Source organism: Myotis daubentonii, chromosome 3 (genome assembly GCF_963259705.1).
Source record: "Myotis daubentonii chromosome 3, mMyoDau2.1, whole genome shotgun sequence".
NCBI classification, from domain to species: domain Eukaryota; kingdom Metazoa; phylum Chordata; class Mammalia; order Chiroptera; family Vespertilionidae; genus Myotis; species Myotis daubentonii.
This window is the reverse complement of record NC_081842.1, coordinates 79,291,372-79,305,433: the sequence shown is the minus strand read 5'-3', so window position 1 is coordinate 79,305,433 and position 14,062 is coordinate 79,291,372. Positions and strand designations below refer to the sequence as shown.

At 46.6% G+C, this 14,062-nt stretch overlaps 1 protein-coding gene across 8 annotated transcripts in view; it reads right to left on the bottom strand.

Moving 5' to 3' along the window:
* Nucleotides 1-14,062, bottom strand: part of ST3GAL6 (ST3 beta-galactoside alpha-2,3-sialyltransferase 6) — a 109,891-nt gene that overhangs the window by 38,221 nt on the left and 57,608 nt on the right. For 7 of the 8 annotated variants that reach the window (XM_059687953.1, XM_059687956.1, XM_059687955.1 and 4 more), the window contains one exon: nucleotides 13,224-13,287. The exons of the other annotated variant lie outside the window; for it this stretch is intronic. In XM_059687953.1, coding sequence (XP_059543936.1) covers nucleotides 13,224-13,287 — 64 coding nt within the window. The remainder of the gene's footprint in view (nucleotides 1-13,223; nucleotides 13,288-14,062) is intronic. 8 annotated transcript variants of the gene reach the window in all.

Below are 14,062 nucleotides of genomic sequence, written 5' to 3'. Positions count from 1 at the left end.
CCCCCATTGCCTCCCACCTCCCTGCTCATGCCCTCACCCCCCTAGTGTCTGTGTCCATTGGTAATGCTTATATGCACGTACACAAGTCCTTTGGTTGATCTCTCCCCCTCCCCCCACCGTTTCTGCCTTCCCTCTGAGGTTTGACGGTCTGATCAATGCTTCTCTGTCTCTGGATCTGTTTTTGTTCATCAGTTTATGTTGATCATTATATTCCACAAATGAGTGAGATCATGTGATATTTATCTTTCTCCAACTGACTTAGTTCGCTAAGCATAATGCTCTCCAGGTCCATCCATGCTGTTGCAAATGGTAGAAGTTCCTTCCTTACAGCAGTGTAGTATTCCATTGTGTAGATGTACTACAGTTTTTTAATCCACTCATCTGCTGTTGGGCACTATTTTTTACCAGCATTACCCATTCCCCTGAGATTCTAGCTCTGGGTTCCTGGAGATAGACAGAGGGATCAGATGAGGACAGTGCAGCTTCCTTGTACCTGCCCATGCTCACTTAATTCCAAACATGTACTGGTCCTTGGAGCTTAACCAATACAAACTAAAAATTCACTCTCTGTTCCTGGCGAAGGGCTGTAAAGCAGGACATGAAGCCGGACTTCTGTTGCTGGCTGGGATCAGCCGAGGAGCACGTACTGTGTACCGTCAGCTCTCAGCAAACAGCCTGGCCCATCTGTCTCCTGGCTCCCACCACCACCCAGCCAGACCTGGAGAAATGACAGAACAGATCGAGTCCTTCTCCTCTAGGGGACAAAGCTACCACGGGGAAGACCAGTGAGACTGCCCTCATGACATGGAAATATAAAGAAAACATTTCTGCCCTGACCGGTTTGGCTCAGTGGATAGAGCGTTGGCCTGCGGACTCAAGGGTCGCAGGTTCGACTCCGGTCAAGGGCATGTACCTTGGTTGCGGGCACATCCCCAGCGGGGAGTGTGCAGGAGGCAGCTGATGGGTGTTTCTCTCTCATCAATGTTTCTAACTCTCTATCCCTCTCCCTTCCTCTCTGTAAAAAATCAATAAAATATATTTAAAAAAAAACACATTTCCTCTAAGAACTAGGAAATCAGCAGACCAGATGAACTGGAATCTGTCAGGCCCTTAGGAAATTCATGAGTAGCAGAACTGCACAAATGCTTAGAGCAGTTAAACGCAGAGAATGCGGAAGTACAGGAACCACTGCAAAGAGCCAAGCATTGGCCCTGTCAGGTTAAGAAGAAACAATGTACACATTCCTATATGCATGAGATTACCGTTTTGACTGAGAATATATTTAGCTCATCTATTTTATGTGTTTAACACTACATATTTTAGTGTTATGTATATTTTTACATTTTAATTTGAAACTTAGTTCCCAAAGTTAAAGAGTCATGTCCAAATCAGTGTCTACTTTGTCACAAAAACAAGTATTGCAGAGGGTATGGTGAGCGTGTCCAACAGGCTTGAGGACCTGCCCCAAACCTCCACCATGGGCATGTCACAATGCGTTCTAGAGATGTTTCTTCTAAAAATGTCTGTCTTTAACTGTGAAAGTAACATCTCCAGATGCTTTTCTATGCACGCTTGACATCCATCCTAATTCCAGGAAGGCAACCTTATGCGCAGCAGGTGGAGGAGCCGGGAGCCCTGGCAAACAGAGCACTTCCCTCTCCAGGCATATGGCCACCGTGCTCACCAGGCCCACCCCATGAATGCTCTGTCGCAGGGGCAGTTCCCACACACAGGCTTATCTGGCCTTTCCTGCCATAACTTCCGGGTCAGCTTAATGCAAATTGGAGGCTGAATTTTAAAGCTGGCTCCACCACCCCAGTGGAATGCTAAGCAGATGGGGCAACGGGGAGAAGTGGCTAGGAAGGGACAGGATGGAAATAACAGCTCTGCTCCTGACAGATAACTCCCAGTGGGGTGGAGGAGGCTTCCTACAGTTATGGCAGCTAGACTAGCCCTGTCCTTTGAATGAAGGCCGGAGGCCACTTCCCTGTCAAAGGCCACCTAAGGCCAGGTGGCCCCGAGGCTACAGCTTCCATCCTGGCACGGGGATCCCAGCCTGACCTGACTCCATACCCAACATGCCAGGATAAGAACTCCAGGCCTCAGAGTTCTTATCCTGGAGTCTCAACAAAGGATTCCGACCCACAAACCTAGTCTCTGAAGCTGACACCAGCAACAGGTTAACTCAGCTCAGTTCTAGACACAGCCGGTCACATAATCACTGCTCAGCAACAAACAGGCCATCTGAGCCTCTGTGTTCACTGGAGTCCCTTCAGTGTTACCTGTAGTCTCAGACTGGGTTACAGCTGGTCATGGAGCCCAGAGCACGTGCGGCCAGGAGAGCCCCACGTAACGAATACTACTACCTGTCATACTAATACGTCCCACCCCTGGTCCCCACTCAAGGCCCTGCACCTCCTCCCACACCACACCTTCCAGCCAAGACAAAATGGGGGAGTGGAGGGCTGCAGGCGAATCTCTTTCACTTTTCCTCCTGGTAAGGGATATTGCAAAGACCCACACATTTTCCTGGGGATTCTATATAACACTAAGAATGGTTTGGCGTTATCCTTAGGACTACCCTTTGGCAATATCTTTTTAAAATTGATTTGAGAGAGAGAGAGGAAGGGGAAGTGGGGAGAGAGAGGAACATTGATCAGTTGCCTCCTGTATGTGCCCAATCAGGGATCGAACACCCAATGTAGGGTATGTGCCCTGACCTGGAAACAAACCCAAGGACCTTTTGTGATACGGAAGGTGCTCCAACCAACTGAGACACCGACCAGGGCTGGCATTAATGGCTTATCTACAGCTGGTGTTCACAGTGCCACCAAGACTGTAAATATGTGCTATAGCAATGCATGGTCTAAACCACACACCTTGCAGCTCATTGCTTCCCTCTCCCCAGCAGATACCCATATCCAACTAAAGGAGTGATTTGTCCTCTCCTTGGTTTCATCCCGTTGGTCCAGGCTCCCGTTCTTCCTAGTCCTGAGGTGTGAAGCAATAGCTTGCAGTGTCCCTGGGGTGACTGTGTAACTCCACCACATTTAATTAGCACAGCCTTCATGCACAAATAGCTGCAGTGAATCTGAGCCTCTAGAGGCCAGAATGGTGTCACTTCTATTTCCGTATTCTCCAACCTAAAGCATCCGACTCACAGGGCTGTGCGTTTAGAAACTGGTTTGGTTGTTACATTAAGTGTGGCGGTCATTTCCCGATTTTTGAGTCTGGAGAAGCAGAGAGCGGTTCCTCCTTTCCCCACCCTGGAAGCAGGTAGGGAAGAGCACAGGCCCCAAACTGCTCATCTGGAAAACAAACTCATTCCAGGGGGCCTGGACGTGCTAATGGGAAACCTGGAAAGCTGCTGACAGTGCAATGGTAAGAGGTTACACTCCCCCAGGTGAGAGGCATGTTCCTCATCAGGTCGGGCCGATCCAAGAGAGGCACTACCTCACGCAGAGGGAAACATCAACACCATCATGTGGAGCAGCGGTTCTCAACCTTCTGGCCCTTTAAACACAGTTCCTCATGTTGTGACCCCACCATAAAATTATTTTCGTTGCTACTTCATAACTGTAATATTGCTACTGTTATGAATCATAATGTAAATATCTGATATGCAGGATGGTCTTAAGCAACCCCTGTGAAAGGGTCGTTCGACTGCCAAAGGGGTCGTGACCCACAGGCTGAGAACCGCTGAAATAGAGAAAGCGAACTTGAATTGCCCATTTCACATGATCTGTGGTCTGTCTTTGTTCTCTGACTGCTTCCTGATACTCATTTTCCCCTCCAGCACATCATATGCATTCACATACATCACTCCATCTTCAACAACCTATGGCAGTTCCCACTGGTCCAATTCCCTCGTGCCTTGTCACCTGCTTTCATGAGCCTGCCGATGGTTGTTCTAGAGGTGGCCCTGTGACCCATCCCTGGGCAGTAAGAGATAAGGAAGTCTATTGGATGCTCTGGGAAAGATTTTACTCCCAGCAAGAGAATGACTGAGCAGAACCCTTTCCTTTTATCCACTCCTTCCTTCCTGCTCAGATAACGCTGTGTAATGACATCAAGTTAGAGCAGCTGCTGTTTCTTGCAACGAACAGGGAAAGGCAGAGAGTGCCAGAGACGCTGCCACTCCCCAGCAGATATGATTATATGACTAAAGGAGTGCCCACACCCACAGCTACTCCATAGAGGGGCAGGCTGTCCACAGTCCAGCTGTACAATGCACCATTCAGGTAGTGCATGTGTGAACTGGCACTCCCAGGAGTATGCAACCCAGTCTGTGCAGCCATAAGCAGGTCCCCCCCACCCACTCCAGAGGAACCGCAAGCCTGCAGATCCAGGAACCACATACCTATGTGATGTGGGAGTTAAAGGTCTGCTTTGTTTACATCACGTTTACTCAGGAAGACTGTCACTTGCAGCCCCAAGATCCCAAAACACTGTGCAAGGTACTGCGGGTGGAGACCTGACTGCTGGTTGTGCTACCCCTGACAGCATCTCTGGGACCTTGGCCTAGTGACCTAACCTTTCACCTCAGTCTGCCCTTTTGTGAATCACTGGGGTTCAATGTTGTTATTCTGTTGCACGGGACCGTTTTCTCCAGCATGTGTGCGGGGTATCTATGGTTCTACAACAGCTGACTGGGTCACTCCCGCACCCTTCACCCCACATGACTCACTCGGTTGCTAGAGAATCACAGCCCCCTCCCCCTCCCTCAAACTCCCCTCCCAGCTGAAAGTGCTGCCATGGAAAGAAACCCTGCAAACCAGCAGGGTGTCTGGAGTTTGATGCAGGTGTGGATACCTCTAACAGAGCCCGGCTCTTTTTAATAAATACCCAATAAATCGCTTTCTTCTTTTTAAGTTGTCCACAAGGCCATGGCTCGCCCTGGCTCGTTACCCATCTCACCAGTCTCTGCTGATGCTGACATCATGGATTCTGCCTGGTGAGCAGCCTGGAAGCGTTCACGAAACCCTGCTCACTTAGCACAGGTGCTTCCGTTAGGGAAGGTGTTTGTGTCTAGTTACTCTGTAACCACCTAGGCAGGCCTCAAGCAGTCTTCCGGGACGTGGCATGCTTCCAGAATGTGGTGCTGGCGGCTGGGGGTGGGGAGCGAGTGCCTGCCTTTTCAGTGGGGGCTGAGATTTTGTGATTTGGGGTTGCTGCTGCTCTGGTTGTGGGAGAATGTACTCCCACCGAGGAGAAAGCCGCAAACCCGGGGACCAGGGAGGAAGCTGGTGCTTAGAAGCTACACAGGCAGCCGGGAAGTGTCAGGGCCTTGCAACACGGGCACATTTTAAGAACAAGTTTTCTGTGATGCAGTACCCTTAAAGTGTTCCCAACCTTTAGTTAAGTTTTTACAAAAATATTTTTGTTGATTTTTAGAGAGAGAGGAAGAGAAAAGGAGAGAGAGAGAAATACGGATGGGAGAGTGAAACATTGACTGGCTGCCTTCCGCACGCCTCCCACTGAGGATGGAGCCCACCACCCAGGCATGTGCCCCGACTGGGAATCAAACTGGCACTGACTGATGCCAGCCAACGGAGCCACACCGGCAGAGCTTTCGTGAGGTTTGTAAAACATGGCCACCTTGTGTGAGCTCTGCTTTAGAGAGTAAAGAAAGGAACCCAAGGCCTGAGAAGTCATCTCAGGCCTTGGGTTCCTTTTGGCCCTATCCCCATAGGCCAGGCCAAGGGACCCCACCTTCAGGAGGGACCCTGCTCACTCCGCAGATGCCCTTGAGCCCTGGCGCCGCCCGAGGTGTGGCTGGCTGGGGAGGGACTGCGGGAGGTTGGCTCCGGCCCATCTCACCCAGTCCAACTCTGCCAGCCACCTTCTAATTAATTTCCTTTCAATATGCATGAATCCATGCACTGGGTCTCTAGCTGAAATATAATTCACATGTCATAAAATTCACTATTAGAAATGATAAGATTCAGTGGGTTTTGGCAGCTTCACAAAGTTGTGTAACAATCACCTCTCTCAAGTACAGAACATCCATCACCCCACAGAGAAACCCTGAGCCAGTAGCAGGTGTGCGTCAACCACTAACCTATGTTTTGTCTCTATAGCTGTACAGTGGGGCCTTGACTTACGAGTTTAATTTGTTCCGAGACCGAGCTCGTTAAGGAGCTCGTTAACTCATATTACTCTGTCAACTCAATGCAAAACATCAGCCGAAAGACAGCTGGTATCTCAAAAAACTCATTAGTCAGGACACTCGTAAGTCAAGGCCCCACTGTATCTATTCTGGCTATTTGGCATACGGGGAATTGTATAACATGTGGTCTTCTGTGACTGGCTTCTTTCGTCGTTCATAATGTTCTCCAGGTTTATCCAGGTCGCAGCATGAGTCAGTACCTCATTCCTTTCCACGACTGAACAATAGCCGTTACACGGGCATACATTTACCTGTTCTGCAGTTGTTGGGCATTTGGGGCTATTATGAATAATGCTGCTTTGAGCATTGATGTGTCAGTCTTATGTTTTCATATGTCTTCCATTTAAGCTTTCTATTTTGAAATCATTCTAGACTCACAGAAGGTTGCAAAATAGTACTTAGAAGTCCTGTACTCCCTTCACCCACTTTCCCTGGTTTCACTGAGCTATTTCCTATTGAAATTGGCATGGGTATAATGCACACATATAGTTCTGCCCTCCCTCTTTTACATGAAACTGAGATTCAGAAATTCAAAAAACTGGCCCAAGGTCACAGAGCAGTGAGTGCACTCCCTCACCCCCCATAAATACCAACCCCCTCTATTTAGATGGCCCCATGCCCCCCACCTCCCCACCTTCACCCCTACCATAAAAATAATAGCCTGGTTTTCAAGCTATCCTTTTCTAGCATGTTATCAATCCCCTGCGGCCAAAGTCCTGGTCTGACAGCTAATCTATAATAATAAAAGCATAATATGCTAATTAGACCAGACAGCCAAAGGACCTTCCAGACGAAGCTGGGGCTGAGGCAGCTGCCACAGCTGCTAGGGCCAAGCCCCTTGCACGAATTTTGTGCATCGGGCCTCTAGTATATCCATAAAAGAAGGAATATGAAAAAACCCCACTAATAATAGTTTCAAAATAACTTAGGTGGTGGTAGCACAACATTGTGAATATACTAAATGCCACTGAACTGTTCATTTTAAATGGTTCATTTTATGTTATGTGAATTATTCCTCAATTAAAAATACGGTTTGTCAACGTTTCTGTGAGACTTGTTTTCTTTCCCAAACTCAGTAGGATCAGCCAGCGCAGAGGCAGCACTGGGGAGAAGGCCAGTTCCAGCACTGACTCTGCCTGTGTGATCTTATCTTCAGGGTGAGAGCTGAGGGGAAAAAAACAGGTTCTGTGGTATCTGTTCAGAGCAGACTCTATCAAGATCAGGCATCTTCAATGGGAAAAGAGAACCTATTTAACATATTTGTGTTTTCAATGACCTGACACGGGTACTCCGGAGACGTTTTAGTTTAACCCTGTAAAAGTGCTAACCCATCCGGGCAAACACGGTTTGAGGCTAAGGATGAAAGCATAAGCTACATTAAGTAATGAATGGGGCAATGGAGAGCCCTGGAAACCCTAAAGAATATGACAAAAGAACTAACACTTCCAGAATTCTCTTCCCCTTCCCTCTGAGGATGGCGCGCAGGTGAAGGCAGTCGATTGTGGAGTCTTTTCTCTGCTTATTGGAATGCGAAGCAGGGACTGGAGATCCGTGGCAGGCTGGCGGCCTCTCGCCCCAGATTTCCATATCACCTCTCCGGACCCCATTTCTCATCTTTAACATGAGGGGGTTGGGCTAGATGATCCCCATCGGTCCTGCCTCTGACCATCTCTATGACTTCACCACATTGCTTTTGGGTCTGGCTCGTTCACACAGCACATCAAGGGCAGGTTAGCTTAGGTCCGTGGTCGGCAAACTGCGGCTCGCGAGCCACATGCGGCTCTTTGGCCCCTTGAGTGTGGCTCTTCCACAAAATACCACAAAATACCACGTGCAGGCGCGCATGTACAGTGCGATTGAAACTTGGTGGCCCATGCACAGAAGTCGGTATTTTGTGGAAGAGCCACACTCAAGGGGCCAAAGAGCCGCATGTGGCTCGTGAGCCGCAGTTTGCCGACCACTGGCTTAGGTAATTAGGATTCACTAGGAAACAAGTCAGCAGCCTTAATATTGACCTTACCCCAACCTGCTGGGCTATTGCTTGGGAGAGAAACTCAGAAAGAATATAAAGGAAAAGGCCCAATATTACATCCTCCTATCATGCAATAGGACATGTGCATTACCCATTTTAATTTATTTATTTTGGTACAAACACATACCAAAAAGGTTCATTAAATAAAATAAAATGGGTAATGCACACGTATATCTTTTCACATAGAACAGAGAGAACTCCAGTCAAAATATTAGGGGGAAAGGTGATTTTCTAAAATGTGAATGTCTTTCTAACAGAGGTGATTATTAAAAGGAGGCAAATTATTATAATTATTACTGGGTGACAAAAAGCTTTGAGAAAACACACAGATGCGGGTTTGTTGAGGTTATTTTGGAGGGAAGCGGGGAGTGGCTGTGGAAGGGAGGAGCTGAGAGCAAAGAACAAGCATGGAATTGTTACAGCTCCAAGCCTCCTTCACACAGTTGTTTTTTTTTTTTTTTTGGCCAAACACACACACTCCTGTTCTCTCCCCTCTTTATTTCTGGCCCAAAGTTCTTCATGGTCTTAACTTTAGAAAAAGGCTCTCTCCGCCTCAAGGTTACGTTACCAACATTACCTTACAAATACGGCATCAATAAGACTTCAGAAGAGATGCCACCTCAGAATGCTTTACAACCCGGTATGTTTCCACAGTTTGCACAGTGTATCAATTCTCCAAGAGAGAAACCACAGTCGGCTGCTTCCAGCTCTAGGCTAGGTTGCTCTCCAGTTACCAGGTAACTGATTCAGAATCCTGACGGTTCCCAGGCACAAACCGGTGGGACGAGGACAGTGGTGGAGAATGCTGATGAAGCCTGTAGCTGCCCTTCAATAATCATGTTTCCTTTGTTCAGTAAAATAGGTCTTTGTTTTTTTAAGGTGGGCACACAGCCAGGTGGAATAAAGACTACAATTCCCAGTCATAGTTACAGCTAGGTGTGGCCTTGCGATTATATTCCTAGCCAACCGGACATAATCAGTGGTCGCTCCTAAATGCTTAGCAACCAGTTCTCTTTGGGAGGGAGAAGGGTGATGACAGAGGCCGGGGTTTGTGGTGTTTGTGTGTGTAGTGTTTGCCAATCAGCATGGCACAAATCGTCCCACCATGGGTCATCTCAAGCTTCCACCTGATGGCACAGAATGCGGCGCTGGGAAGAGCTGCCGCTCTCACACGAATGCAGTGAAGGATTATATGTGATTTCTGGGGAAAATCCTGAAAGGAGGAGACCAGCCTTACTGGTGGGGTGTGCCCTTCCCCCGCCCTCCTCCCTGATGGCCAGAATGTAGGCCTTAAGGAGGAAACCCTACAGAGGAAACTGTATAGAGAAATGCAGAGCCACAATGGAGAAGCCTCGATCCCTGATGCTCAGCTACTGGGCTGGCCCTGGAACGCTCACCTGCCAACTTCATTTACGCAACAACTGTGAGAAAGAACAAACTCCTATCTCGTAAATGCACCTGGTATTTGGAGTGCTCCCAATCCCAATGGAACCTACCACAACTGAGGGCACCACGCGTGCTCAATAAGATAAGTAAACCAAGGTAGGGTCATATCTGGTGGGATCACAAAGGATCCACATTTGAAACAACAACAAAAAAGAAATGCCTGAACCTTTCTGGAAGGGACGAAGAGGATGGAGGGAGAATCACATATTGCTGAAGAGAGCAGCCAGAGGAAAAGGGACGAGAAAAGATGGCTCTCACCTCTCCGCACCCCAGTCCCTCCTCTCTGGCCTGCAGACCCAGCACAAAGAGTGAGCAATCCCAGGCCAACAAGGCTGCCTCCGCATACCCCAGGGGCTAGCCTCCGCATACAGTTGGCCATAGGGGACGACTCTCCCACTAGGGGCAGTCCAAATCCTCTGCCTGAGAAAGAGAGACTGTTCTCAGACCTCCTTCTTCCAGAGCAGTTTTGCAAGGTCTAGAGGAGAAATGGCATAGGTAGGTCACTCAGGGGACAATCTGAATGGACTTGGGCAGCAGTAGGCAGGGTAGTACACCTGGATTTCTGGAATACATTTGAAACGTATTGCTCAGGCCCAGGCTGGCCTGTTACTCTCTTTGTATTGTACAGTGGGTTCCAGACAAACGCTGAATGACTTACTTACAATACAGGTAAAATTTATTACTTGCGAACCCTTCTCAAAAGTTAATATGCAAAGAGAAGATGATAGTGTCACGGGTATATTCTTACTGTGGACGAAAAGGCGGCTCTGCAATAAGCCTGACAGGCTCAGGGGGCCACATGCAGGCCTGACAAGCCCAGTGACCAAAAGTAACTTCACAGGATGGTCCGATCACAAATCCCTAACTGGGTATGTCACAGCAGGTAGTCCCGTCCCAGGCCTACAGCTTCCTTAGCAAAGGTCAGTCCTCACAAGTGAGCTCTGTCCACTGTTCTTATGCATCCGGGATAACATACCTCTGAAATGTCAGAGTACAGTGGGGCCTTGACTTACGAGTTTAATTCGTTCTGAGACTGAGCTTGTTAAGGAACTCGTTAACTCAAATTACTCTATCAACTCAATTCAAAAAATCTGCAGAGAGACAGTTGGTATCTCAAAAAACTCGTTAGTCGGGACACTCGTAAGTCAAGGCCCCACTGTTATTTTCTTTTCTTACCCCTCAAAGGCACAGCCACCGGCACCAGAGCACCAGACCACAGAACTCTCACTGTTATCTTATTCCCTGCATACCATCTGAATGTGCCGTAAATGTTCATTATTGACTATCCTGCACCCACCAATGCAAAAGTATGTGTTTCTCCTGGCCCTTAATCTACTTCCAATGGATTTCATGCACCTTCCTTAGATCTCCTTTGATTCTTTTTTTTTTAATTAATTATTTTAGAGACAGAAAGAGAGGAAGGGAGGGAGTGAGGCAAGGAGGGAAGGAAAGAGAAAGAGGAGGAAGTAGGGAGAGGGAGGGAGAGAAACATCAACCCATTGTTCTGATCATCTACGCATTCATTGGTTGATCCTTATATGTGCCCTGACCAGGGAGCGAACCTGCAACCTTGGTATATCAGGACAACACTCTAACTGCACTAACTGGCCAGGACAAATCTCCTTTGATTGTAATGTATACAATAAATTGCAAGAGCGCCATTCTCCAGACCAGCTGAGATCTTGCTCCCCGGCATCTGTTGTCAGCTTGGCAAAAATAAGCTCATAAAAATTCTCTACAGGTTTGGGTTTTCCTGACTCAGCCACCTTTGTCAAATTTCAGAACAGCCTCTCTAGGGAACAGGTGTGCACATGTCCCGCAAGCAGCTCAGCGATGCTGAGCGTCTGAGTGCATGGCTAGGCCACTCTGCGGGGATCCAAAAGGAAGTTTTCTATTCGCTCTCCACCTGACGAGTCTCTGACTGCATTTATTCCACTTCAGACTGAAGGACTCTTGTACAATCTGCATGACTTCCAATCTCTCCTTCCCAACCATACCCACCTCCCTCCCAACACTGGAGATGCTAAGAACCTGCCCTGAGTTGGAGGTGCAAGGAGGGGGCACTCTTGGTGACAACGGAGAGGGGAGGGGATGGGAGGGGGCGGGAATGAGGGGCAGAGTGACAAGCACAAGTCAGCAAGAGGAAGCAGCCTGCCCAGTGCACACATGATAAACACCTGTGCCTGAGAGGTTCTGAAAGCAACTAAACAAAGCACAGTCTAGTTCTAAGATAAAAACAAAGCAGAAAGGAAACTTTCATTCACATCCCCTCAAGTCTCCTGTCGGTAGTTCACATCACAGGGCCAAGAATCTTTTCAAATATCCGCAGATACTTGCTGTAAATGTCTGAGGAATGATCATTATCACTTGTAAATCAGAAATCTAGGCACTAGATAAATCCATCTAAGTCACATCCACAAACACATACAGTTGTCTGCCTAGCCTCAGTTTCTCCAGTTAAAATGGAGATCATCAAGGACACTTTTCAGGGTGGTGGTAAAAATTAGAGAGAATTGACATAAAGCACAGACAGATGCCCAAGGGCTGCACACACACACAAATATTCTACAAATGAGAGCTATCTAAACTTTAGGTGAGAGGAGAATATATGTGGTTGTTGATAGACAATCAAAAACTGAAATTGAGATAGTTTGATGGCATTGTTTTAAATGATAATTAGTACAAACTGAAATGAACCAGCATATAAGACATAATCCATAGATCAATAATCTGGGCCCCCAGCAGAGGCAAGTGAGATGAACTCAGTCAAAATCTAGCATTGTTCCTCCCTCTCTGTTATGTAAACTCCATTTCATTTTCACACCTCTGTCCACTAACCCATGTCTGCACCACCCCCGTCCCCAACAGCACTTCCGTTCTCTTGTGCAAGAAGGAAAATTCTGCATTCTACTTTTTAATGGAGGTCAGACCATTACAGATACCCATATCATCCCTCTGTAGCTTAAAACTTTGTGAAATAAGTCTACCTCTATAAATTCAACAGGCAATTCAATTTCTAGGGGGTGAACTTGACATCAAAATTTTCTAAAAGCTAAATTACCATGTGTAGTCAGAAAGTGTGTATCTAAGCAAGCTGTCTGCTTACCTCAAATATAATTCTGAATAAAAGGAAGAGAGCTGCTTCTGAAATCCAATATTCAAATGAAACAGAAAGGATCCTTATGAACAGTTTAGAAAATGTATGGGAAGGTGTGGGAACCAGCCCCAGAGGGAGGCTGTGAGCTGATTAACAGGGGATGAGAATTAATTCTTCAGTAACAAGTTAGAAAAAAAGAATGTGGGTGAAAAACGTCCTGACTTTGCACTAGTATTACCCATATCAAACCTTCTGCAAGGGTTTGAGCCAGCCAATTACATTACAAAGCTTCTAAATTAATTTTGTAGTTTGTTTATTTCAAGTGTTGTTTGTTTATTCAAGAAATAACTACTAGATGTTTTAGTTAAGTACCAATGCTGTGGAATTTTCCCAAGTGATGACATTTTACATCGGGATGCATGTTTTGAACCACTTCAGCTAAAATTAAAAGTCAAACAGAGGCAAGGAAATGAACTCACTTGTCAAACTCATCAAAGAGGTCACAGCTCTGCAGCTTTGAAAGAGCAAGTCGAAAATATTCCGCTAGAAAATAAATGGAGTACTGTGAGTGAAAGGAATCGTGGCTTCTTGGGTACGTAGTAAGCCACCTTTAACCCCACTCGTCCCCCAAAGCCATTACAACTGGTGTGGCTACATTTGATTTCTTCTGAGATGAAGATTCATGATACAACTGCATTTAGCCAGTACTACCTAATAGACACATCACAATGGTCGATGCTCTAAGGACACGTTCCAAAAACCCCAGAAAAATAAGGGGCTTAGTGGGAAAACAATCATAAAAAGTAATCCCCAAATTAGCAGAATCAGATAATTCTGAAACTAAAATCTGTATAGAAATCAATATGCAGCAAGTTTAACCTTATTGAATTACCATTTCTCTTCAATACCTTTTAACACACACACACACACACACACACACACACACACACACAATCAATAAGCAAAATCTAAGTCAGAAAACTGTAGGCTTGCCACCTTCTGGGCTTTTAGGGTCTCCCCAAAATGGAGAACATAAAGTTGTGCAAGCTAATCAGGTTTCAAGCAGAGGGGAAAGTTTCTCATTATTAGTGGATGGAATATTTCTCTCTAAATTTAGCAAAAACAAAACATCCACTGATTAAATTTTAAATTTTTAATCTAGCTCCTCAGTCAAGTAACTAGAACTAGCTGATGAAATAAAAGAAAACTCACAAGTAAAGAGGTGAAATGGGAGATTGCGAGGAAGTTAACACACAGGGTTATCCTGCTAATTCTAATTGGAATAAGGTAAGGCATCAGGACTCATTAACAATACGGT